The sequence below is a fragment of the Ruditapes philippinarum genome, unplaced genomic scaffold, assembly GCF_026571515.1.
Source record: "Ruditapes philippinarum isolate M1 unplaced genomic scaffold, ASM2657151v2 ctg1499_1_1_1_1, whole genome shotgun sequence".
NCBI classification, from domain to species: domain Eukaryota; kingdom Metazoa; phylum Mollusca; class Bivalvia; order Venerida; family Veneridae; genus Ruditapes; species Ruditapes philippinarum.
The window spans coordinates 12,337-38,978 of NW_026864636.1; the positions used below are offsets into that span (position 1 = coordinate 12,337).

Consider the following 26,642-nt stretch of genomic DNA (forward strand, 5'->3'; position numbering starts at 1 on the left):
CATTTTCAATATTTTCGAACGAATAAAACCAGTCCTTCCCCAAAAGGAATATCTAGCTGTCAGTTATTCATCTGAATCAATCTTTAAAAACTACAAATCATTAATTGTCTAGCTTACAAAAATCAGTATTGAAAATGAATATGAACAAAACAAACGTTTCTTTTTCCTGTGGCATAGACGGGATAGTTTATATCTAACTTATAATTGTAGTGCTTTATTGTAGTGCTTTTATACATACTTGCCCTTCTTGGTCATTTATTTATGCACAATTATATCTTGTAAAGGTATTTTTACAGGTTGTAAGGCCATATATAAATAGTTGTTAACATACATTGTTAGCAAACTCGGGTCGTTTGGCATTTTTAAAACGAATTTATAATACAGCAAACGGCCTTAATTAGAGAAAAAATAAGCTATATATGCATGTTTTTAACTGACAGAACCATGTTTATTGTTAATAAAAAGTTATAATAATCCAATTAATAGCAACGGTACAAATGGCAGTTTTATAAAATGTTGAAAATTAAAAACAGACTATGAAAATCTGGAAACAAAGCAATCCCTCGGAAGCATCAATCACAATAAAATTACATGAAAATTGCAGACTCGGTTGGATTAAGTCTGTACATGAGGGATAATGAATAGGTGCAACATCCCTCACGCCCCCTAGCAGTTCTCAATCCGCAACACTTCACGGTGTTTGCATCAAATATTTTTAAAAACCTTAGCCGCTACTGAAGTGTCGTGTGAATTCCAGTAAAAAAAATCTGATAATGTTTTTCTGCGGGAGATATACGTCATCACCTAATTAGATTCACATAACTTTATTGTCGACTAATATAAAAGCTTCCGTCAGCCTAATTGCCCAAATCGGATGTACCGTTACAGACGCATGGTAGCCAAAGCACACCGGGATACATAGTGTTGATATCCAAAGAAAGTAAACCCCAATGTCGGCGATTTGAATATATATTTCAGTTGCAACTTGATAAGGTAAAGGATTAATTGGTTACAAAGATACATTGTAAAGTGGCTGATTTGTGCCATTCGTGTTTTCGCCGCGCGACTCCGCAAAGCGAAAAGTCGAGATTTAACAAGTTAAAATGGCGGTGCTAAGAGCAGAACATGTTAATTAGCGGAGGCGCAAACCGAAGTAAATAAAACATCGCTCCGCTTGGCGGGGTCACGGGACGAAAACACGCTAATTAGCGAGGGCGCAGGGCAAAGTTCTTTTTTATTAAACTTCGCCGCGCGGCCCCGCTAATTAGCGTGTTTTTGTCCCGCGACCCCGCCGTTTTATTTCTTAAATCTTCATCCGCGTCTCCGCGTAGGGAAGTTTTATTCATTAAAATTAGCCCCACGCCCTCGCTAATTAGCGTGTTTTTGCTCTGCGCCCCCGAGATTTTAACTTGGTGATTCTCGACTTTTCGCTTGACAGGATCGCGGGACAAAAACATACTAATAAGCGGGGGCTCGCGGCGAAATTTTATTTCTTAAACTGGCCTGTCCTCTCGCTTAATGTCGTGTTTTCGTCCAGCGACCCTGCCGTTTTTTTTTCTTAAATCACGCTCCGCGCTTACGCGGGGTGAAGTTTTATTCATTAAAGTTTGCCCCGCGCCCTCGTAAATTATCGTGTTTTCGCTCCGCGCCCCGCCATTTTAGACGTTTTGCTTGGCGGGGTCGCGGGGCGAAAACACGAATGCAACAAATCAGCCACTATAACATTGTGATCCCGGCTGGTAACTTTCACGCTATAGATGTTCTTGTGCAACGCGCAGGAATGAGTGTTTGGCTCGAAAATTTAAGAAATTATAAAATTGGCCTGCAATTGGTGAAATGATGACATCTGGATTGATGTAGACGTAGAAAATCAAAAAGAGAAAGTGGATTAAGGTTACCTGGAGTGAGTTGGACTGTATATGTTAGCGTGATGATCCTATATACGTTTCTATGACCTCTTATTGCAAAAAACAGAGGATTTCCATTGGTCAGTGTAAATTTACAAATTGAAATCAGAGAATTGGGCATTCTTAAATTAGCAAAATAATATGTGTCATTCTGAAATGTATACACTAAAAAGACTAAAGAAGTTTCGGAAACAATCTTCTAGTTAACTTTCGTGGCTATTTGATGCCAGTGAGCCGTGCTTCCTTCCAATAATTGAACGACTTTGAATATTTCATTATTAACTAATTAACAGCTTATTAGCTATGATATGGATGCTATTTTATAAGTTTTGTATAAAAGAACGAGACCACAAATAACGTTCACGGTCCAGAACATTCCGAGACACAACATTGAAAAATCTGAAAACTCATCTGGTACTCTCATTAATGAATATATGATTATTGAGGTGTATAATTAATTGTCATGCCACGAATCACATACATGTATCTTAACAAATTAATGAAGCACAAATTAACTTGTACATGATGAATAAGTCAGTGTAAGGTAACATTTCCGAAACAAGTTTCATCTAGAAACATATAATAATTATTTCTTTATTTAGAGAAGGTAACACATTAAGAATAAACAACACTTATCATATATATCTTATTTCCAATGTTGCCTTCTGAAAAAGAAAACAACAACAGAACATGCATATGGGGACAAAAATATAATGACTTAAGACATGTATAATACGGGGGTTGTCCCAATATTCTGTGACAAAATTGTTTAAAAGCTAACTAAAATAGGTACGAATTTGATATTTTAATATGTAATAAACACATATAATTGAAACATTTTCACAAACTTACATAGAAAAATATCAACAAACATATGCCGTAAATACCATGGCAACTATCTGAATCGCGGCGCACGTCAAACGTCAAAGACAGCGTTTAACCTATATAAGGCTCTTTTCTCAAATACTCTCAATGGCTTTCAACGCAATAATGGTGCAGCTTAATTTGTGGTATTCCGATAAATCCGGTTTCTTATGGTTCCGATTGCAAAGATTAAGTAACATGGAAACTGTTGTTCTGAAGGAGATTGCGATTTTAATGGGCTTCAAAACGAGAAATGAAATAACATGGCGTTAGGGATAATGGCTTTGAACAATGAATCATATAATTATGATCATACGTGTGAGTCTGAATAGAATCAATCACGAAAATGCAACATTTTAATTTTTTTAGTTAAAGGAGGAACTAGTTAAAGTGATAGTTTAAAAAGTATCTATTGAAGCTCGGTTGTGATAAAACTTAAATTGTATTTGAAATAATCAGAAAGTTATACAGGAAGCAGGAAAAAACAACAATTTTCTTTTGACACGCACACATTTTATTTTTAAGTACAAAAGACAACACCCGTTCAATCTGGTAATCTGTAATTCTTTCGTTGATTTCTAAAATGTTTTTAATGAATAAATGCAATCTAAATAAAATGTTTAATGTATTCGATTGAATGACATTCTCGTTGTTGTGATTTGAAAACTTTAACTTAAGATTTCAAAAAAACATAACTTATTATTACCGCAAACAAACAAAACATACAAGGTGATTATTTTTTATCTTCAGTCTTCCAATTATTCTGTTCTGATTAACATACAGAAATATTTTCTAACAATCTTTAAAATACTATATACTACGAGTATACTACGTGATATGAATTTCTAAAGGGACACAATTCTTTGTATTTATTTGAAAACACTGTACCAAAAAGAGGAACGATTATTGGTTTAAATCTTCAAAACCAACTTCAAAACAAAAGCACATAAATATAAAGCTTAAAGATATATTACGTTCAAATTTGATGCTTGAACATATTGATAATTGCTATACAGTTTCTCTTGAATCGTAAGAAGAATTTTCATGTAGTACACACAAAGAAAATAAGTTTAAACCTCTGCACACCACAGGTACACACATTATGAATTAATAAATAGTTTAATCTATCTGGTAGGTATTTTTCAAATTAAGGGCCAAATTAGCTTGACTTTAAAAATAAAATAATGCAGCTTTCTCTAAAAGATAATTTTGCATTCTGACGTATTCAGTGAGAATATCCTAGATTTTAAAATATTTTATCAAAAGAAGACCATTATATATTATATCCTTACTAAAAGACAGGTGATAAACTAGAAATGTCTAACAAGCTTTCAAATATTTGCTCATAATTGCAGCTCAAATTCGTAAACTTTGTAATCTAATACACTTACATAATGTCAGTTATTCTATGTTAAGTTTAACGGATAGATTTTCAATGTTAAGATATATTTGTAATGTTAATCATTAATAAAAAGGAAAGAACGTAAACAACGAAAAAACTTATTATTTAACACATATCTGATGATCTATCTAGTCAGTCAAAAATACATGCTTTCAAAACTCAACCTATTGTATTAATTAAGAAGATTTTTTGAAAATGAAGCATAAATGGCGATATGACATAAAGTACAAATTTCGTCATCAAAACAAATACATGTACATATATCAGTTTATATATAAAAGAAATTCAAATCACACACAAACAATAAAACACAATCTCTGAAACAAGTGATGTACAATGGGCGATTCAAATTAAAAAAAACATCAACATTTTCATTATGATAATGCATTAGAATAAGCCATCTAATATTGTTATGCTTTTTAATTCAAACAAATTAAACAAGATTATATTAGACCCTAACACACATTTTAAAAATAATAAATACAGCATATGCAAATTTATAGAAATATTCAATCAAGAAAATTTTAGGCTAAATTAAATAACATAAACTTATCATTAAGATCAAGATAAAATTATGAAATATATTTCAGTTCTGAGAGTGTTTTGTTGTAGAATAATGCACGGTTTGAGTTCAAATGCGTAGTAACATAATCACGATGAGTGATTAATAACGAACGAAAAACATGCATTATTTAAGAAATAATATATCCCAAACTGTGAATTTATTGCTCAATAAAATCTCTGTTTTTAGTTCGGATGCATGGAATTATATCACGAGGGCGTAGCCTGAGTGTTATCATGATGCGCATCCGAACGACAATGATGTTATCAAGCAATAAAATCACCGATTTGGATATATTATTTCGATTCTAACTCGACATCAACAAATAAATGCTGCCCAACCTAATGCTTAGCTTAATTGCGCCTGATTTGTGTCCGTACTCATTGGCAGCGTGCCACATTTTAGTGGTTACGTCACGTGTACAATGATTACGTCACGTGTCTAAATATAGACCGTCAAATAGTGATTTTATAGCATAAAAACACACACTTTCGGTTCTTCTATGTTCAATAGGGAAAAATGCGGGTCGTGTTAGAAAATACAATAATGCAAGAAAAATTAATATCTAGTTCCATTCTAACGCGTCAGGAAAAAATATAATAATAATTATATAGGTAGACTTTATGTTTGGTGGTTAAATTTGTTTTAGCCTCAGTTTCCAATAGAAAGCCCTTTTAAAGGCTCTTCTGGACAGTGGGTTGAAAAAACTTTCAAATCTACATTGTGAAGAAACATTTTGAGAATAATGAATTTTGAAAACGTTGATAAAACCTAGCTTGTTTATTTTATTTAAATCTATATTTTTTTCAAGCAAAAAAACAAAGTATTAATAGCGAAATAAATGTGAAATGAAACTAGTTTGCGACATTGAAATAACGTTATTGATTTAATTGTTTCTGCACGTGCTGTTTGGCGCTACATTGTGACGTCACGTAAACAATACTTTTAATGTATGTACATCGTTAACGACTGAATTAAAAGATTAATTCATTTTTAAAATGTTTTTTTCTGCATTTTTTTACGTATATCATATCGCCTTTAAAGATCATTATATTTACTGCCGCTCTTTTGTTTATATTTGCTGCTAAGATATGTTAACATGGATGGCTTAATGATAAACGTGATACATTTTTGGTTAACCTAGTTCTTAAAACAATTCATTGCTTCTAGCTGAGGAATCATTTTTCTGTTTATGACATATTTCTGTTTAATCTAATTACATTTTTGGAGTAGCAAGTTGAAAAGCCACTAATTGATTTTTTTGTTTTCTTTTGCGGCTCGTTAAGCAGAGTATATTTTTTCCAGACTCTGTTGTGCCTCTGATTTGGTGATATTTTTCCATGAAGAAGGAATATGATCAATTTTATAATTATAATGATTTTTAAGTTCATCTTTGTATGTCGCTACAAACCACATCCAATATTTAGATGAGTCATGCATATTAGATGTTGGTGCTATGTCCCAATTTGGAAGGTATGTTTTGTAGTCCCTATATAAATGTGTTTTACCACAATATTTTCTTTTGCCGGCATGACAAATGTAATTGAAAACTCCGCACGTATGTGATAAATCTGACTGAATATCAAACTCGCATGATGATAAACATGCATTTTGCGTGCCAGTGTTACGAATACCCTTGCAACATGAAGGGCGATGTTGTATACTATAATGATTAGAGTCTCCATGATCCTGACTCTTGGCACATGGCTCTCCACAAAATGAGCATTGTTCTTTGCATCCCCATACTTTCTTAATAATGCGAGATATGGGATTAAAACCTGCCCATGTAACTGAACGACTCGTCTGTAATTTGAATTTAGCAGCAAGTTTCTCTTCAGATTTTCTCAAATTATCTAAAATTGTAGTTGTCAAGTATTCCACATTTTCTATACTAGACGATGTTTCTTGTCTTACATTCCGGAAACGTTCAGATGGAATACAATAATATGACGATGTCATTAAGTTTTGAAAATATTCTAACCAGGTGCCAATGGAGGGCGGAGATTTCCCATCATATTTCCTTTTGACCTCTTGTACGCATTTACTGACGGTGCCAAATATTTCGATAAGCAACGAGGATGCAGTACTAGCAATAACAGGCTCCTTTGGATCATCTAGACACTGATTTGCCTTTTCAGTTATCCATGAACTTGCATACATATGTGGATCCACTATATATTTGACAAAATTTTTAAAGTTTCCTTCCTTCAAAAGATCTGTGCATATTACAATTATGACTCTATTTTTTACGTCCGGAAGTTTAGCAAGTAATTTATCCGTAACTTTGTTTGGCATACTTTGAGATGTCCATTCTTCTGCAAAACTCTCTATGACATGAGCAAAAAGTTTTGCGACTATATCTTCAACTTGGCGGCATCGCAAATGAGATTCAAAACTTATTTTCTGTTGTTCTCTATATTTTTCAAGAATGATTGCAGTGCCATGCGTTTTGAAATACATGTCGTTATGACTTTCGAAAATTGGATGAACATGCCTACTAACATGTACATAGATTTTCACATAAAATGTCTTTTTAAAATTATATTTACTCTCTCCTGTTAAGATTGCTTGTATGCTAGAATCAAGCTCGTGCAATAATTTGTTAACAGACATTTCCGTTACTTCATCATTAACTTGGCATAGCTCTTTGATCTTTCCATCAACTGATGCAAAAATTTGGTTAACCCTGTCTCTGACATATTTCATTGTATCGGACCATCCAACTGCTGATTTGATATTTTGAAATATTGTAAAGCTTATATCTGTATCATTTATTTCTGTTTCATTAAACGAGTTAGCTAACTGTTTCACATTTGGTAATGGTGTTAAATCGACAGTTTGTTTCAAAGCTTCCTTAAGCAAAGCAAGATGTTTCTTAAATATATTCTCAAGGCATGTTCGAAATATGATTCGCATTTTTTTCCTGTGTTTCTCTGTACTTGTCGGAGAAGTATCAACGTTATCAAGAAATGTTTTCTCCCAAATTGCACTGAACAGCTCATCTATTTTCTGGCTACTTAGTTTCTGACCTTTGTACCGATTTGCAACATCCATTGAATTTTTTCTAAGCTCCTCTTTATGCTTTTCTTGACATGTGTCTGTCAGGATTTCCAATGATCTTTTCATTTGACTTTTTTCTACATGTCCTTTTATGATTTGTTGTAGTTTTTCGCAAAGTATGGTCACACGTGTTTGCTGAATATTCTTCCATTGAATTATGATGTCTTTATATTTATTTCCGTCAAAATAAGTTTCAATATTCGCTTCAGTTTGGATTTTTTCATTAATAAGACATTCATTGAGTCCGCTTGTCAGATTATCTGCCACAGTTCGTAAGTTTTCGTTTCGATTACATGTAGCGAAGCCGTTTTGAGAAATTTGTATCAATTTATCACGAATAATGCTTTCAAGCCGCCAAAGTTCATCTTGTACAAACGACTCCATTTCCATATAAGCCTTTATTTCAAGGCTATTTCTGAAGGAGAAAACAAAATCTTCACTGAGAACACCCTTCCATAAACTATGCGCTTGTTCAATTATATCATTCAATGATTTGTAAGATTTGTTCTTCATTGTCAAAGCCTTCTTCATAATTTTGCATTTTATATCCACTACTGTTTCGCTGTATTCATAATTTACTCTCGCCATTGGTGGATTTCCTTGCCATAAATTCTTCAGATACCATACTTGATTATTAATATCAAATTCAATAACCTGGTTAAAGGTAGTGATATCAAGTATTCCTTCACTTCTCGCCGACTCATTTGTCATCTCGTCCAAAGTTTGTAGTAATTTGCTTAATCCACTTACCATATTTTCTGATGCGGACGTGTCAGTGACATTTTGATGTATAAATGCACAACTTTTCCTTATATCTAATTTTTCATTTGTCATTTTCAGTCTAAGAAATGCATGGACAATCACTTGCAGGATATCCCGTATTTCGCTTGTATTTTCTCCCATTATATTTAACATTGTGATATCACCTAAACCGGTTATTACAGTAGCCAACTCATTGTCATGTTCATGCTGCATATGACTTAGCTCGGGTGACCTCAGGCCTTCAGTGTCCACAATAAGTACATAGCTAAACACGTTAGAAAATTTGCAAATTTGTTCAGATTTTGTAGGAATGAGCTGAACATGTATTCCTCTAGTGCACCTACCGGTTCTAGATGAAAATTGAGATCCGAACATCGTGTTTAAAAGGGTTGACTTTCCAGAACTTTGCAGACCTAAAACGCCTAGTGTCATAACTTTACTGGACTCAATACATATATCAACCTTTTGCAGGACTGTTTTTATCCACAGGTAAGGCATGTAAAAGCTCTCACCATCAATTAGCTCTAATTGGTGTCCATCAGCAACAAGACGACCGATAATACTTGACATTAGGCGTACATTTGGTAATCTCAATTTTTCTGTGTTTACATTAAGTTGTAAAATAGCTTCATAAATGTGACCAATTTCACGGAAAAAATGTTGAACTGCAAACGATGCTTCGTCTATATTTTCTTCTATATCGGTTATGATAATTTCTTGCTTCTCTATTTCCTCCTTTACCTGACTGTCAGCACTTTTAAGTTCTTTCAGTTTTTCCCATGCACTTCGATTTTCATGCATCAACCGGGGTAATATTTGTCGTTTTTCTCTTTCAATAAAAATATGTAACCAACAAAGAAAATATTCAAGCACTGAGGGGGAACTGTTGCTTTTAATGAGAATGTCGAGAAAACATCGAACAGTTTTTGTAATAGATTCTATTTGTTGTCGTCTCAGTGTGTTAAGTTTTTCATCAATATTAACTCCTTCTGTAAAGTCTGTCTCTCTTGCTCTATCTTTTGAAAGTTGTCCTAACTGCTTTGTAAATTTGCCGTAAACAGGTGTTAAACGTTGTTTCCAAACACTAGGTTCACCCTCAGCTTTCATTTGTTTTATCACTTCAGTAGCTTCTAGCATGCCTTGTTGACAAACCACATCTTCTTCGTCCGAATGAACTGTTGCTAATTTTGCACGCGACAATCTGTCTACAAACGACATTGTTTTATTTGTTTTCAGCTGATTTAAAATTGTTTTTGTTATACTTGATAGCATGTCTACGACATTCTGTTTAACAGTTCCTTTATGTGTTCTTACTATTTGTAAATTGATTTCTGATTTTGATGATGATATTACAGCACTTCGAAAGCTCTGTAAAAGTTTAATTTCATCATGGCTTATAGGGTCTGCAATTATCAAAATGACTGAGGAAAATTGAAGAAGAACATCTTTAACCATCTTACTGTGAACCAAAACTGTATCTAAGTCAATAATAATTAAAATAGAATCTATTAAGTGTGATATGAAATATAAAAGGTCTTGACTAAAGTCTTGGCCTAAATCACCCCTCAAGTTCAAAATTGTCAAAGCATCCTGAAATCTATCTTTTCTTTCATCGATGGTAGGTAACCAAAACATTTCAATTTGTCCGTTACTTAGTTGTCTTGGTGTCATTCCAGAGGGACAGTCAAAATTAAAAAACGTTTTACAATCTTGACTTAAAAGAAGACTATTTATCAGCTTTGATTTTGAATAGCGAGGGCGACCTAACCTTCCAAATGCTACCACCTTTGTTTGAAGATCAAGTACATCACTTTCGCTACCCTGCATTTCATTTTTGTTGGCAGTACTTTGCTTACTCTCTATGGCTAGGGACCGCAATGGCCAAACAGAGAGTACTGGACAATGCTTCTCATTTGTTCCCCAATACCTATACAAAAAAGGTACAGCAAGTTTGCAAAGATAAAGTTTCTGAACAAATATTTGTTTCATAAATGGATCACAGCATTGAAAAACGACAGTGAATATATCTAGTGGACTGATGTCTTGATTGACATCTGGTATTTCCGTAAAGCATGATATTGAATCCTCTAAATTAAAACTATCTGCAGAGTTTTCTTCTTCTGGCACTCTGATGTCTCTAGATTCGCTATGAGCACACATTAGGCGCTTCAGAACCAACCAAGGAATATCAGTTAATGATAACTTCCCATTTATCTCTTCAATGTTTTCGTTAGGATCAACTGCTATGACATCTCGCATAGATATTTTACCAGGGAATTTGTCTGTCAACCCAAGCCTTTGCAGTATTTGATAAAATGTCTGGCCTTCGGTTTCATTAAAAGCTGCAAAAATTAAAATCACTGGCTATATTTAATTCTGAGTATACAATAATCCAAAAGTTGTGCAGAGCTGGTTTAGAGCAAATGCGAACGACGTCGAAATTACGGATCAAGATACAACTTAAGGATTACAGTTAAGATTTAGAAAATACAAAAAAAAATTCATGGCCATCTAGAAAATAACAGATTTATTTAGAAGAATTGATATTATATTTCACTTGCTGAGGTCAAAAGCAATTTGGCCTTGATATGTTTATTCATTGTGATTTTTTTCATACTTCCAAATGTAAAATATAGATAGAGTATAATAATAATACTTGATAACATCACATTTATTTGTAGTGTGTGAAATAAAAACTGAAAGTATGTAACAAAAGAGATACCTTTCAACAGAACAAATCAGCTTTATTACCTTTTGCCTTTGAAGAATCCGGTCTTGCAAGGTCACGTTCGACTTGGTTAGAATGCGCAGTTTCGGCAAAAGCAGATTCTAAAAGAATTTTGATAAAAAAAGTTATAAAATGAAATATTTCACTAAAGCATTGTATCTCTTTTCTCATTAATCAGCTATATTAGTTTTCTCCTTTTTTAAGTCTACCGGTAAATCGCCTCATTTCGGTCAAGAACTGAAACATTAATTGTTTGTCAGCTTAGTGACATTAAGTAATTTTTATGTTGCAGTCTTTACTTTTCCTAAATGTATGTATGCATATACTTTTCTATATGTTGATTGATATAAAAATTATACATGCATTTTGGCCTTTGCATATAAGTTCCCTGTTTTAATTACACAACATATATGAGTAAGTAAATTAGCAGGAGTCACAATTGTTCATATAATGTGACATGCCGAAATATTTTATGTATTATGAAGCATCTGATTATATAAATATAGAAAACAGTTATTTTTTCCTAGTTGAAAAGATTTTCGTAACCATTTAATAAAATGACAAATTTCTAAGGTAAAATGACACGGTGGTCATGTATTGCTAGAAAATTGTCCAAATATTATCTAGTTTACATATAGGGAGTCATGATTTGTTAATTGTCTTTGTTTTTACAAACTCATATGTATAAGATTAAAAATCTCAAATAAATGGAAACGGAGAACCATTTCAGTAAACTTAAAACCTGAAACACATAATTATTTTCCATGCTTTTCGGTGATATTTCCAAATATTCTCTGAAATGATTTGGTATTAAAGTACTCAACTTACTATAAACTTGTAAGGAAAACACATTACCCTGCGGCCGGACCCTGCGACTTCAATGTTTATTTTCAAACTTTGCATATAATCCAAAATCGACGCAGTACATCAAAGGACAAGAAGTACACCAAGGTCACTGTGTCCCTTTTGGCAGTGCATAATTTTGACCCTATATAGTTAATCTAAACAATGTTGATACAGGTCCACCAGACAGTGTTTCATGTCGAATATCTAAGCTCAAGTTTTTCATTTTCAGAATTTTTTTTTACTATCTGTACATAATGAAAATCTATTACCCAACGATGCAGGGCCAATTTTGACAACAGGGTTACAATTTGAACAATCTCGGTAGAGGTCTACATCATAGTGTTTCATGCCAATTATATAACTTCAAGCTTTTGTCAATTCAGAGATTTTTTTAATTTAAAGTTTATGCTCTATCCATTTAAGGAAAACCTATGCACCCGCGATTGGGCCAATTTTGACACTAGAGGCAAACTTTAAACAACTTTGGTAGAGAAGCTATAAATGATATCATATATCAAATACGTCTTATACCGATAAGAATTTTTCCCGCCAAATATCCACTTCTAGCCCTGGTCAATTCAGGGAAGAGTTATTAAGTTTTAGCTACATGTATATACATATAAGGAAAATCTTTAGCCCCTGGGGTAGGGCCAATTTTGATTCTAGAGGCAAAATTTCAAAAAACTTTGGTAAAGGACCTACAGATGATATTATATACCAAATATCAAAGTTCTTACCATTGTACCTTCAGACAAAACTATTTTTAAGTGTAAATATGTACATCATAAAAATCAATGACACATGGTGCGTGGCCAATTTTAACCCATCGCTTTAATATGAACAATCTTTATAGAGGTCCATCAGACAATGCCTACTCTCTAGTCCGGATGGGTCTTTAGACGAAGATGTCTTTAATGTTTTTTTTTTCTTATAATTCCCTTTGGTTGCCATGGCAGCCAAATATCTGCATTGAATCAAATTCTTTAAAAAAAAAAAAAAAACGTTGAAGCCATTCAGCCAAAAAACAATCCTACCAAGTTCAATTGAAAATTTAATTAATTGGAATGTCTTTTTTTAGGACATTTTTCTTAAGTTCGCTATAACACACGCACACACATACTTTGTACAACTGACTTGTAACTATAACCCTAACACTTACCCTAAACTAACACTTAGTCTAATGTCTTTACAATCTTAAGCCCCTTACCTTAAACAAACACACACGCGCACGCACACACACACAAATAAACAGAGGTAAATCGCTATATGCCACCGTATCGCAGATGATGCGGTGGTTTAAAAAAGAAACATTTATTATTATTTGATAAATATTTACCAAAAACTTCTACTCTGACATCCATACCCAGAATTGATTTTGGATCTCTTAGCATAAACGCATCAGCACCTGAAATAACGATTTCAAAAAACAAAGTAACATATATTAAGAAATTTTGACCTTATCTGTATCTTTATAAATTGATGTCCTACAAGCTAACACATAATAATCTTAATTAATACTATCACTTGAAAGTATGACACAGGCGGATGCTATTGTACGAACGACAGATAACGAAACGTTGAATTCTCGTATAATTTTATTCAATACTACTCCGTACATCGAGGTTATAAATGCAGATGTTAATGCACGACAAGAGGTGCATTAAAACTCCGTTGATAGAATTTCATAAAGAAGATCGAAATAGTTTTTATATAAGAAGTTTGTTACAATGATTTGAATTGCATTATCATTAAAATCACTTGATATAAATCACTTTTCTATAAATGCTATCAATTTGGATTTATAATAGGTCAGGATGTATTTTATTAATTCATGAAATAATATGAAAACATTCCAAAATTTGTTTTATAAGTTATCTAAAATATCTGCAATTTCTATTGATTTTTCTTAAAGTGATTTTAATGTATTCAAAAGTTGTCAAAGTTACCATCACTCAAAACACTAAAACATGGTTTATATATAATTCAGAAAAAAGTACCCGCTTTCTCCTCAAACTCAATCGTAGCAAACTTCCCCTTGTTGCCCATTTCAACATTTTTTACCTTTCCCCCGCCTTTTTTCTCTTCAAGTTCAAAGAACATTGTAAGCATTTCTTTATTTGTGTTTTCTGTAAGTCCAGAAATTCTAATACGCGGTATATTCTGAGGTTCGACAACAAGTGACGTATCTGAAACTAATATAATTTAAGCATTGTACAAAATAAGTGGGCTAAATAACTGGAGCTTATTGCATATATTATTTAAATATAATTTCTTGAAAAAGTGCAACTTACAATGGTTTTTTCTGTTGCATTGTGTATATAATTGAAGTTTGCTTAAACTGGTGTTTTGAGAATGAATTAACTAGTGCTTACAATAGCTTACATAAACATTCTTACTTAAACAATTCCAATAGTTTACAGCGCATTTTGTAGTAAGACTTAAAATGTTTCAAGTTTTAGAATTTTGCATATTAGACACCCGAAAACTTATATTATACTATACACTTTATACAATAATCTCTAAATGATATCGAAACTATCTTACCATGTTATCGAAGTCACACAGTCGAAGCAAACGTTAAATAGAAGGTATGTGAAATTAGAGAACCAATTATTATTACATTCAGGAGTGCAAGAGTCGTTTATTTTCTATATAATTGTAATGATGCTATGTACACATATTGATGAGTCGCATAATACAGGGTTGTAGGGGAAGGAGTACGTTTAAGGGAACTTGGAGGGGCTAAACAGTCCATTTGTCTAAACAGTCGCTTCCCTCTATAGAGTGGCCAATAAAGAGTTTCATCAAAGAAAAGCGCATTAACTTATCTTACCGAAGTCATCTACATCAACATCAAATCCAAGACCTTTCAATGGTCGTTCGTCCATTAGCCTATTAACAGCTGTAAGACAAATGTACGATTTATTAAATGAACGTGTCGAATTGAAATTTCCAAGATCAGGGCCGAATCCATCTGTGTATGTTTTATATCAAAAGAAATCACCGTAGTTTACTCTGATCACTACTGTCTATTAACATATACCGTTTAATTCAGTTTTCCTACGTTTTGTTTAAAACATCTTTTGAATATTTTTTTCAAGACTAAAAATGATAATTATGTGTAACTTGTATGAAATGTTGTATTTGTTGTCATGTATATAATGTGTAAACATTAAACAAAGGTAAACAAATATTCAGACTCATATTTAAGTTTGTCACTATAATGGTCATATAAACCAAAAATCAATAAAATGTCATAGAACACAGAAAAGATAAGTTGAATGTTTTAACAAATTTATTATGATTAAGCGGAGCACTGTACGGCGAAAGAAAAAAAGAACGTAATACATAAACAAGTAATTGATTGAAAGAACTTCAATTTTTATACAAATAGAGCCTTGTCGCTAAAACACATATTCGAGGGCTGTTTGATAAATTTGCGTGTTTCTTCTTTAATTAGATATCTGGATCAGATATCAAAAGCAATTTTCCCATGATAGATACACATTATCGAAATGTGTATATTTGACAAAACATGACACATAACATTAATCAAACGGTCGTGTATCACCGATTACTTTACGTCACAAAAAAGCATCAATGTCAATATAAATCACGTCGGAACAATTAAGCATCAATTTAAGTGACCTGTTGATTCTTTCCACGTAATCATCACTAGTAACTAAACATTTTCTTATTCTAATCACCCACTAAAAGATGTTGAAAAATCGGAGCATTTCTGAAACAATGAGAACAAAATCAGCACCAACAGGGAAAACATTAAAAAAATGCCGATTTGGGTTGATCCGGTCTGTTTGTAATACTAAACATTAAATGTGTTGGGCACAATGATCCCAGACCAGAACATAATAATAAACCGAGAGGAAGTTTGGAAAACGTTTACAGCAGCCTAATAGCACAAAGAAGTTATAGTTCTACTCATTTGTTGTTTTGTCGTCTTTTTCAAGCAGTTGATATGATAGCGTACAATACAACAAAATCAATTTTACATACGTTCGACATTAATTTGGCTTGAAGTTTCTTCTCCCTTCGCTTGTCTTCCAATTGAGTCGGGTTTTGAAGCGATATTGCCACCTTAAAAATGCAAACTTAGTTAATGTACATCTTTCTTTGGTTTTATGAATCACATATCACAATCATATATCAGATACGTTGTATTACTCTGCTGTATTCTGATGAGCTTCTACATGAACATGCCAAACAAACCTAGCTTGCAACGTTTTTATTTTGATCTTTGTCGCCGTTCTTAAAGACATCCGTTATTCCATAATTTAAAAATAAAACAAAGGCAACATTGTCTGAAAGTGCGCCCTTCACAAAATCTTGACAGAGATGTGGGCATTACCGTAATGCATATAGTAGATATACTTATAGCAATATCTGGATAATATATGGATATAATATCATCTCTAGTGACATTGATCTTGCAAATATTAACCTAAAATACATGTGTCACACATTTAGTCATGATAGTTATCATTTGTGTATAAATCTATCAATAAATGATGAATAATTGCTCCCTGTACACATATTCTGTTTAATCTTAACTTTGACTTTGGTAACAGCTATCTGGATTATGCGCGAAATAAAAAGCCTCACAAGAGTTAACACTTGTGCAAATTAACATTAAAATCCCCCGATGAATGCAGAAGTTTTTCTCCGAACAAGCATATTCAACGATCTCTAAGTGTGACCTCGACACCTGACCAAAAAACCTGGGTTATGCACTTGACACTGCTATATATAATATTGTGCCTTTCTATGATGTTTCATTAGAATATCCCCGTAAGTGTAGGAGATATACACTGGAAAAGATCTCTACATTTATTATCTTTAGTGACCTTGATCTTGCAAACATTAACCTAAATTACATGTTTCAAACACTTAGTATTGGTAATGACCGTTTGTGTTTGAATTTCTCAATAAATGATGACTAAACGGTCCAAATGATGAAAAGATTTGAAAAATTCTGGAAAATCGAAAACCCCTTTGCAACAACAGCACCAGCAGGAAAAATCATTAAAAAGCAGTGTTAATTAGGTTGTAAATAAAATTTCGATATTAATATTAAACATCAAATGTGTTTGGCAAATGATCCCGAACCAGATAATAATAATACACTGAGAGGAAGTTGTGGAAAAGTTTATAGCATGCTATATAGCTAGCATTCTAGAAAAGAAGAGATTTCTCAAAAGTGATAAAACATCCAACTATATAAATGAACCAATGAGCACCACAGGCTAAGAAGTTTGAACGTCGTTATACAAATGTATATGAATATGCAAAAGCAATTGTCTTTCAATCATTTTCATGCTGTAGAAGTGTTTTTCATGTTTTAATGACTTTCAGTTTGACTAAACTTTGCATAAATTTATGTAGAAACCTGTAATATTTATGTATAAAGAAGTAATAGTTCTACTTAATGTCTCTGTTTTATCGTCTTTTCCATGCTGTTTATATGATAGCGTACTTAGTGTACAATGAAAAATGAAAAAAAAAAAATCAATTTTACATACGTTCGTAAATGATTTGGCTTGAAGTTTCTGTTCTCATCGTTTGTCTTCCAATAGAGTCGGGTTTCGAAGCGATAGTTTCACCTTAAAACAAACTCAAAATTATGTTATGTACATTTTGATTTTGGTTTTATGAATCACGTGTCACGATGATATATCAGATACGTTGTATTAACTGCGGTCAATGTTTGGGTTAAATGATTTAATCAATACTACCATTGAATGTAAGTATCAAACTAGATAGCACAAAATACAGTGATTATAATTTATTTGATTCACAAGAAAGAAAAAACGAGTTTTCTCACTTCAAAACAAAATACTTAACAGAAAGTCAAGTCAAACATATTTAATTATTAAAAAACTATAAATTAAATGCTTTCTGGACGACAATGAACATTTCCGTTCAGAATATAATACAGAAAGACAAGTCTGAATGATTTAAGTATTTTTCAAAAACCTATCCATTTTGTACGACAATTAACTTGTTCTCTCAGAATAGCTCAACAGGTTCAATTATTCAAATTCTCAAAAAATATGTTAAATGTTCAATTGTCGCTAGATATGTCATTCAAAAATTAGTTTGTTGATTTTATAACATTATAAACTAAATAAATGTATTAAATAGAAAATTGTATGACATTTTACATAAAAACAAATAATATGAAGTAAAAGCGTTTTTGTACTGCCTTATTAAATAATGTAAACAATAATTTACAATCCAGTTCTGTTTCTGCACGTGCAACAGAATTTGTACCTTAAGAAGGAAAAATTTGCATTGATGATTTTCATCGAAAATAAAAGGCAATGGCCTTTAATGGAAATTCATTGAATAACACTAGGATAATTATAATAATTATATTCCTTATTGTTTTTTTTTTTCATTGCATTAATTACTTTTGGTGAAACATTTATCTCTCCTAAACAGTATAATTATGCTACAGTCGTCATAAATCTGAATATAAAGCAACCTGTTATTTGTAATGAGTCTGGTCCTTGCACTCCTCTTTCAACATGCTCAGGTTCCGAATCGTTTGTATCCTCTTTAAAAGAAAATAATTTATAATGCATGATAATTATTTTATAGTTGTTTGAATATCAGGCATCTATCAATCTTGTGTGAATATGTTTTGTATAATGATATTTTGCTCAGCATTTAGCACTTATGTTAGTTATATTCATAATTTGTAACCGTGTTTTATCGTCAATCAATCTAAAGATAACTTGAGATATGCACATACACGCAGTAAAGAATATATATCTCAAGTTAACCACGTAAACATGATTTATAAATAACATTGCTGAAATCTAGGTTCTGATGTTTGTTATTATACTGTTATCATTATCTTTAACGTTAAAGATAATCAATGTGAACATGCCTCGTACTAAATGCTGTAAACAAAAGTTCTTATCATGTTGTTCACTTTCTTAAATTAATTTATGTAAAGTTCTGACTATTTGTTTCTTGTTCAGGGACCACTAGCGTGTACACAGTCAACGTAAATGCTCTTTTGATAAATACACTCAATAAAATAGTTTTGAGAGATATAACACATGAAAATTATTATTATACATAAAGACATAGATTCTTAAATTTAATAAAGGTCTTAATTCATACTAAACTGACTGAGTTGTTTTGGACTCCAGACGATCTCGAACTGATCGAAGAGACATTTAGGGAAAATTCTGCCTATGTTAAAGTCAGTCATAACTTAAATATAAATACCTTGTTGTTATAAGACTTGTTATGTCTTACTTACTTTTAAAGATAAAATTTCATGATGCATTTATGTTTTCACTCAGACAAATCATTGCACTTGAAAAATGAACAGTCGACTGCATAACGTAATTCTGGTGGCGACTTACTATGCAGTTCTTTATGAATGGACTCAGCAATGAATAGGAAATGTTGTTAAAATATTGCTATCGCTATGGTAAGAAATAACCAAGATTAATTGATGGACAGATACGTCACGGAGAAATTTTATTCTGTGAATGACAGTTCGTGGACGGGCTGATAATATTGTTGTCTAGTAAGGAAACAAAATGCATTTATCCCTGGCATTCAGAACAAAGTGCATACCAGATCCGTTTTGATTTTTGTACATACCTGCATAATAAAATTATGCAATTGGGACATTTTATCATTGTCGTTAATCCAGACCTTGTCCCCTTACCCTTGTGCTTATCTAAATCAACCACGATCGCGCCATAATTTGATTCAGTAAGTATTATTGTGTTCATGGAGAGGCTGTAATGCGATTCGTACGCGCTCCAACTTTTCGCCATCAATGAGGAGATAAGGTATCCATCGGGCACAAATTGTGGCATATTAATAAAGCTTCTATATAAACCTGATGAAAAAATCGTATGCTATTGAATAGCGGACAACTTTATTTCCTGTAGCAACATCTTTTGATGATGCTGTTTCCGATGATGCTGTTTCGGGATAATAAGGTCGCAACTTATCAAGACCCAGATCATATTTAAAGCATAGGGAAGAACACTATTTAATTCACTGTGTTAATTTGTGCCGTGGTCCTTGCACATATAGATAAGAGGACGACCAACGACATTTAGGGTTTTGTCCGGTTTTGACTCAAGGTCTAGTTTTCTCCAGCCTTGATAGAGTTGAAATTGCATTTTTAGATAATTTGATAGAAACCGGATTCTAGTTTTTAGGAGATATTTGAAGTTCAGTATGTAATCTTTATTACAGAAATGCACGTCCAAAGTAAGTTGTCCAATTAGTTTTAATTGAAAAAAGTGTCTAAAAGTAAAATGGGAAGGATGAAGGACGATACTTATTACATTCTGAATGCTGTATTCTGATGTGCGTATACATGAACATGCTAAATAAACATAACTTGTAATATTTTTAATTTTACCGTTGTCGCCGTTCTAAAAGACATCCGTTATTCCATATTTTAAAAATAAAACAAGGGCAACATTTTTGCAAAGTACGCCCGTCATAAAAGTTTTTGACCGAGATGAAGGCATTACAGTAATGCATATAGGAGATATGCTCTGGGCAATATCCGGACAATATCTCAATATTTTACCATCTTTAGTGACATTGACATTGCAAATATTAACCCAAATTACATGTTTCACACTTGTAGTCATGAAAGTTATCATTTGTGTTACATTCCATCAATAAATGATGACTAAATAGTCCACGTTCACATCTTTAGTTTAATCTTAATTTTGACTTATCTATGCACGCAATAATAAGCCTTACAATTGTGAACATTTGTGCCAAGTAACATTAAAATATCCCGATGAATGCAAAAATTGTGCATCGAATAAGTAGTTTTAAATGACCTCGTAGTGTGACATCGACCTTTGAATCAGAGACCGCGTTATGCACAGGACACTGCTACTTCTAGTGATAAACCTTTCTTTGAATTTTTATTAGAATCCCTGCTTTTTTAAGTAAAGCAGATATGACCTGGACAAAATTTCTACATTTTATATCTTAAGTGACCTTAACCATGCATATATTAACCTAAATGACATGTTTCAAACACCTAGTCTTGATAATGACCATTTGTGTTCCTCAATAAATGATGACTTAACGGTCCAAATACACATTTTCTTATTTAATCTGAAATTTGACCTCTATGTGTGACATTGACCTCTACTGCAGGAACCTGAGTTTTACATATCACAATCTGTCTTACAATGATAAACATGATATTGATATTCCTCTATACATGTAGAGGTCTTCCTCCGGAAAAGCCATTCTAAATGACCACTAAGTTTGACCTTGACCTTTGACTGAGACACCGCCTCTTATAGTTGTGAACATTTCTATGCAATTTCATTAGAATCCCTCTTTGCATGTTTGAGGAATCCTCTGGACAAAATCTTGATATTTTAAAATCTTATGTGACCTTGACCTACCATATACTAACCCCAATTGTTGGCTTCACACCGTAGTCATGATGATGACGTTTGTGTTTCAACCCCTTGATAAATGATGACTAAATTGTCCAAATAGACATTTAATATCTTTATCTGAAATTTGACGCCTATGGTGACCTTGACCTTTGCCGCAGGGACCTAATTTTTAAACAAAACACTGAGCCCTACAATAGTTAGCATTTATGCCAAGTAATACTGAAATCCCTTTGTGTATGAAGAAGTTTTGCGCCGGACAAGCGTTTTTTAATGACCTCTTATTGTGACCTTGATCTCTTACCTACAAACCTGTTTCATGCACATGACACATTTTCTCATAATGGTGAACATTTATGTGGAGTTTTATTAGAATCTCTATACATGTTATAAAATTCTCTGCACAATATCTCTGTATGTTATCTTCTTTAGCGAGCTTGTCCTTGCATTTATATGTGACCTTAATTTTGGACGCTGGGACCTTATTTCTGTACACATCACTCCGTTTCACAATGTTTACATTGCTGCCAAGTAACAACAAGAAAAATGGTTTTCTGCGGGGCACATTTTTAATGATATAAAGATATTTCATTTAACTATTCTCAACATTATTTGGGTGATAAATAAACGTTTGTATCAGGAATATAGTTGACAATAATCGATCAATATAGAAGAAGGTCTTTGGAAACTGGTGACCGTTGATGACCGAAGAAGGTCGAACATAAAACAATTATTTCTTTTTAAGAAAATGATTTAATAGGCCTACCATTTTATGAATAATTTCGAGCAAAAAAAAAGTAAACACACAAGTTTACGCAGAAAATTTCTCTATTTATTATGACATATGCCACTACGAATATTAAAATTTGAGATATTCAAGTTTTTCCACCTTTAAGGATAAAATAATTATAGAAAATGAGAAATATCACGTAATCGTTTTTTGTTCTTAATTAGGTGTAATCCTGACTAATTCCCTAGAGGTAAATCCGTAACGTACCGGCAAATGGTATTTAGCCAGGTTTTCGAATAGGTCAATTAACCAATCATATACGGTTTACAGATCACATGCTCCTCCATGTACCGAAAACAGGTCACGTGCTCCTCCATGCCTCAAAAGTAAAACGCGTACCAATACCCTGCGGTCTTCAGACCGCAGGAAATGAAATCACTTTATTGATGAAGAAGATTTGCTCCGATCAAGCGCTTTCAAATGACGTTGACCGAGAGACTTGTTCCATGCGCGCGACACAGCGTCTCATAGTTGTGAACATTTCTATGAAGTTTCATTAAAATTCCTCAATGCCTTTAGGAGATTTGGAAAAAAATTGAACGCTGACCGCCCGCCCGCCTGCCTCCCCCCGCCAGGGGTGAAACTATAATACAACCCATTCTTCAAACGGAGTATTAAAACAATTCAGGCCTCTAGAACAAAACAATGACATAAAGATTTTTAAAATTCTGGAAATTCGGAAACCCCTCAGAAGCAATAAAAACAACATCAGCACAAACAGTGACAAACAGGGAAATTACTTGAAAATGAAGATTTTGGTTGATTCGGTCTGTTATTAAAATTGCGATATAGATATTAATCATTTAATGTGTTGGGAAAAATGATCTCGGACTTGATAATAATATTACACTGAGAGGAAATTAGGGAATTTTTTACAGCAGCCAAATAGAAGGCTAGCATTTAAATGAAAGGTTTCTCAAAAATGATAACACATCTAACTAAATAAATGAACCAATGAGCATCGCAAACTATGAAGTTCGAAACGTCGATATATGATAAATATGCAAAAGTTATTTTCTTTAAATTATTTACAAGATATAGTATTTGTCGTTTATGTTTTTAAATGACTTTCAGTTTAACAATACTTTGCATTAATCTTACTAGAAATCTGTAATATTAACGTATAAAAAATAATAGTTTTACTAATTTTCTCTGTTTTGTCGACTTTTTCAAGCTGTGTATATGATAGCGTAATTAATGTACAATGAAACAAAATCAAGTTTACATACGTTCGTCATTGATTTGGCTTGAAGATTTTACTTTCTTCGTTTGTCTTCCAATAGAGTCGGGTTTTGAAGCGATAGTTTCGCCTGAAAATTCAAACATAGGTTATGTACAGCTTGTCATTGGTATTATAAGTCACATGTTACACGTTGTATTTACTTGGATCAAAGTTGGGTTTAATGATTTAATCAATACTGCCATTAAATGGAAGTATCAAGCTGGATAGCACAAAAGACAGTGATTTTATTTGATTTGATTCACCAGAAAGGAAAACAAACGAGTTTTCTCGTTGTATAACAAATAACTTAACAGAAATTCAAGTAAAAAATGTTTATTTTTTAAAAAAAAACTATATGCATTTTGTACGACAATGAATATGTCCAGTCAGAACATCTACAGGTACAATTATTCAAATTGTCAAAGTATATGTTAAATGTTTGATTGTCGCCAGAGGTCGACCGAGAGACTTGTTCCATGCGCGCGACACAGCGTCTCATAGTTGTGAACTTTTCTATGAAGTTTCATTAAAATTCCTCCATGACTTTAGGAGATTTGGAAAAAAATGAACGCTGACCGCCCGCCCGCCTGCCCCCCCCCCCGCCAGGGGTGAAACTATAATACAACCCATTCTCCAAACGGAGTATTAAAACAATTCAGGCCTCTAGAACAAAACAATGACATAGAGATTTTTAAAATTCTGGAAATTCGGAAACCCCTCAGAAGCAATAAAAACAACACCAGCACAAACAGGGAAATTACTTGAAAATGCAGATTTTGGTTGATTCGGTCTGTTATTAAAATTGCGATATATATATATTAATCATTTAATGTGATGGGAAAAATGATCGCGGACTTGAGAATAATATTACACTGAGAGGAAATTCGGGAAATTTTTACAGCAGTCAAATAGAAGGCTAGCTTTTAAATGAAAGGTTTCTCAAAAATGATTAAACATCTAACTAAATAAATGAACCAATGAGCATCGCAAACTATGAAGTTCGAAACGTCGATATATGATAAATATGCAAAAGTTATTTTCTTTAAATTATTTACAAAATATAGTATTTGTCGTTTATGTTTTTAAATGACTTTCAGTTTAACAACACTTTGCATTAATCTTACTAGAAATCTGTAATATCAACGTATAAAAAATAATAGTTTTACTAATTTTCTCTGTTTTGTCGACTTTTTCAAGCTGTGTATATGATAGCGTAATTAATGTACAATGAAACAAAATCAAGTTTACATACGTTCGTCATTGATTTGGCTTGAAGATTTTACTTTCTTCGTTTGTCTTCCAATAGAGTTGGGTTTTGAAGCGATAGTTTCGCCTGAAAATTCAAACATAGGTTATGTACAGCTTGTCTTTGGTATTATAAAATATGATAAACAAGATCAACAAGGAAAGGCGGCGTTCAATGAACGCAATTATAAGTCACATGTTACACGTTGTATTTACTGGGATCAAAGTTGGGTTTAATGATTTAATCAATACTGCCATTAAATGGAAGTATCAAGCTGGATAGCACAAAAGACAGTGATTGTATTTTATTTGATTCACCAGAAAGGAAAACAAATGAGTTTTCTCGTTGTATAACACATAACTTAACAGAAATTCAAGTAAAAAATGTTTATTTTTCAAAAAAAAAACAAAAAACTATGCATTTTGTACGACAATGAATATGTCCAGTCAGAACATCTACAGGTACAATTATTCAAATTCTCAACGTATATGTTAAATGTTTGATTGTCGCCAGAGGTGTCATTGAACAATTAGCTTGATAATTCTATCATATTGTAATATGTATTAAGTAGAAAATTGTATGTTTTTTGACATTTAAACATATATTTTGAAGTAAGTGTTTTTTTACTGTCTAGATAAATAATGAAAACAAAAAAATACCGTCCGGTTCTGTTTCTGCACGTGCAACAGAATTTGTACCTTAAGGAGGAAAAATGTGCAGTTATATTAAGTGTAATAAATGAGAATTAAACTAATGACCCGTCCTTAAAAGAGTCGATTGCGTATTGCAATGAAGAGTAATATTGTAATTGTTATCGAAAATAAAGGCAATGGTCTTAATGAGAAATCCCTGATTACACAGTAATATAAATCTTATGTGAGCTTTTTTCCCATCGAATAATATTTGGGAAACATTCAAGCTATCATGAGTGTTAAACGAGACATTTAATGTAAATAGTAAGAACTTAAATAAAGCATAAATTTATTAGTAAGCGTTGTTTTCGCTAATAAAATATGAAACAAATTACATCTGATTCTTTTTCGTGCACGGGCAACGAATTTGACCTTTAAGGAACAATTGCTTTATTAGAAGATAATAAGTTTATAACAACATACATAATGGCACGCCTTAAAAGACTGATAATTTGAATGTACAGATAATAAACTGTGTGCTTTGGTAGCCGAATAAAGGAATGACTTAATTAATAGATGACGGTTGACAAGAGACAAACAAACCACTAGCAACTCGTGTTGCGTCAATAAAAAACATCCCTTCAAGTTGACCTCATCGATTTGCTTTAAAATTAATTCACATATCAGATCCGTGACGTCGGTATGGGGACAGAGAGATAAACAATTTTAACATAACTCCCTACAGTAAGTGGTTTGGAATTAAAGACTTGCATTTTTTCATGTGACATTCGATTTTTCAAATAAGATTCAAATTTAAATTTTATCCATAAAAAATCCTAAAAAAATAAACTGCTAACACCAATGCCTCACACCCAATCATTCAGGACGACAGTCCTAGATAAATCCTCTATCTAAGACAGGGAATAATCTGAATAATACACGGGTCATAACTGTACATGCTCCCAACATTCCTGAAACCTCAAGATCCGGTTAATTATCTTTCGAGTTACATTACCGATTGCAATGAAAAATAATAACAAAGATCAAGGACAAATACTTACAAATTAGATTTATTAACATTCAAAACCACGCACAACTGCGCAATTCGAACCACATTTCGTACCTTTTTTATCTAGGGAAATGTCGAGCTTCTGGCTACAACAATTTTCAAAATAGCAAATTCGTACTAG

The 26,642-nt window shown here is 32.7% G+C and overlaps 1 protein-coding gene across 1 annotated transcript; it reads right to left on the reverse strand.

Moving 5' to 3' along the window:
* Window positions 1-3,269: 3,269 nt before the first annotated feature.
* LOC132726349 (interferon-induced very large GTPase 1-like) lies at window positions 3,270-25,513 on the reverse strand. The gene is made up of 11 exons (XM_060711660.1): window positions 25,480-25,513; window positions 24,827-24,907; window positions 23,582-23,662; window positions 18,634-18,705; window positions 17,669-17,749; window positions 16,146-16,226; window positions 14,965-15,033; window positions 14,129-14,323; window positions 13,468-13,536; window positions 11,309-11,386; window positions 3,270-10,899 (listed from the first exon to the last, which is right to left on the reverse strand). Exons 5-11 carry the CDS (start codon window positions 17,703-17,705, stop codon window positions 6,017-6,019), a joined length of 5,412 nt encoding a protein of 1,803 aa, XP_060567643.1. The 5' UTR covers window positions 17,706-17,749; window positions 18,634-18,705; window positions 23,582-23,662; window positions 24,827-24,907; window positions 25,480-25,513; the 3' UTR covers window positions 3,270-6,016.
* Between the last annotated feature and the right edge of the window lie 1,129 nt (window positions 25,514-26,642).

Bases quoted from the DNA above. Each gene is read 5' to 3' on its own strand.
- LOC132726349 (XM_060711660.1), bottom strand. From the start codon at position 17,705: ATGAGAACAGAAACTTCAAGCCAAATCATTTACGAAC. The intron at 15,034-16,145 runs GTATGTAAAATT...TTTGTCTTACAG, and splicing joins AAGCCAAATTAATGTCGAAC to CTGTTAATAGGCTAATGGAC. The intron at 14,324-14,964 runs GTAAGATAAGTT...AAATTATATTAG, and splicing joins TGTTGATGTAGATGACTTCG to TTTCAGATACGTCACTTGTT.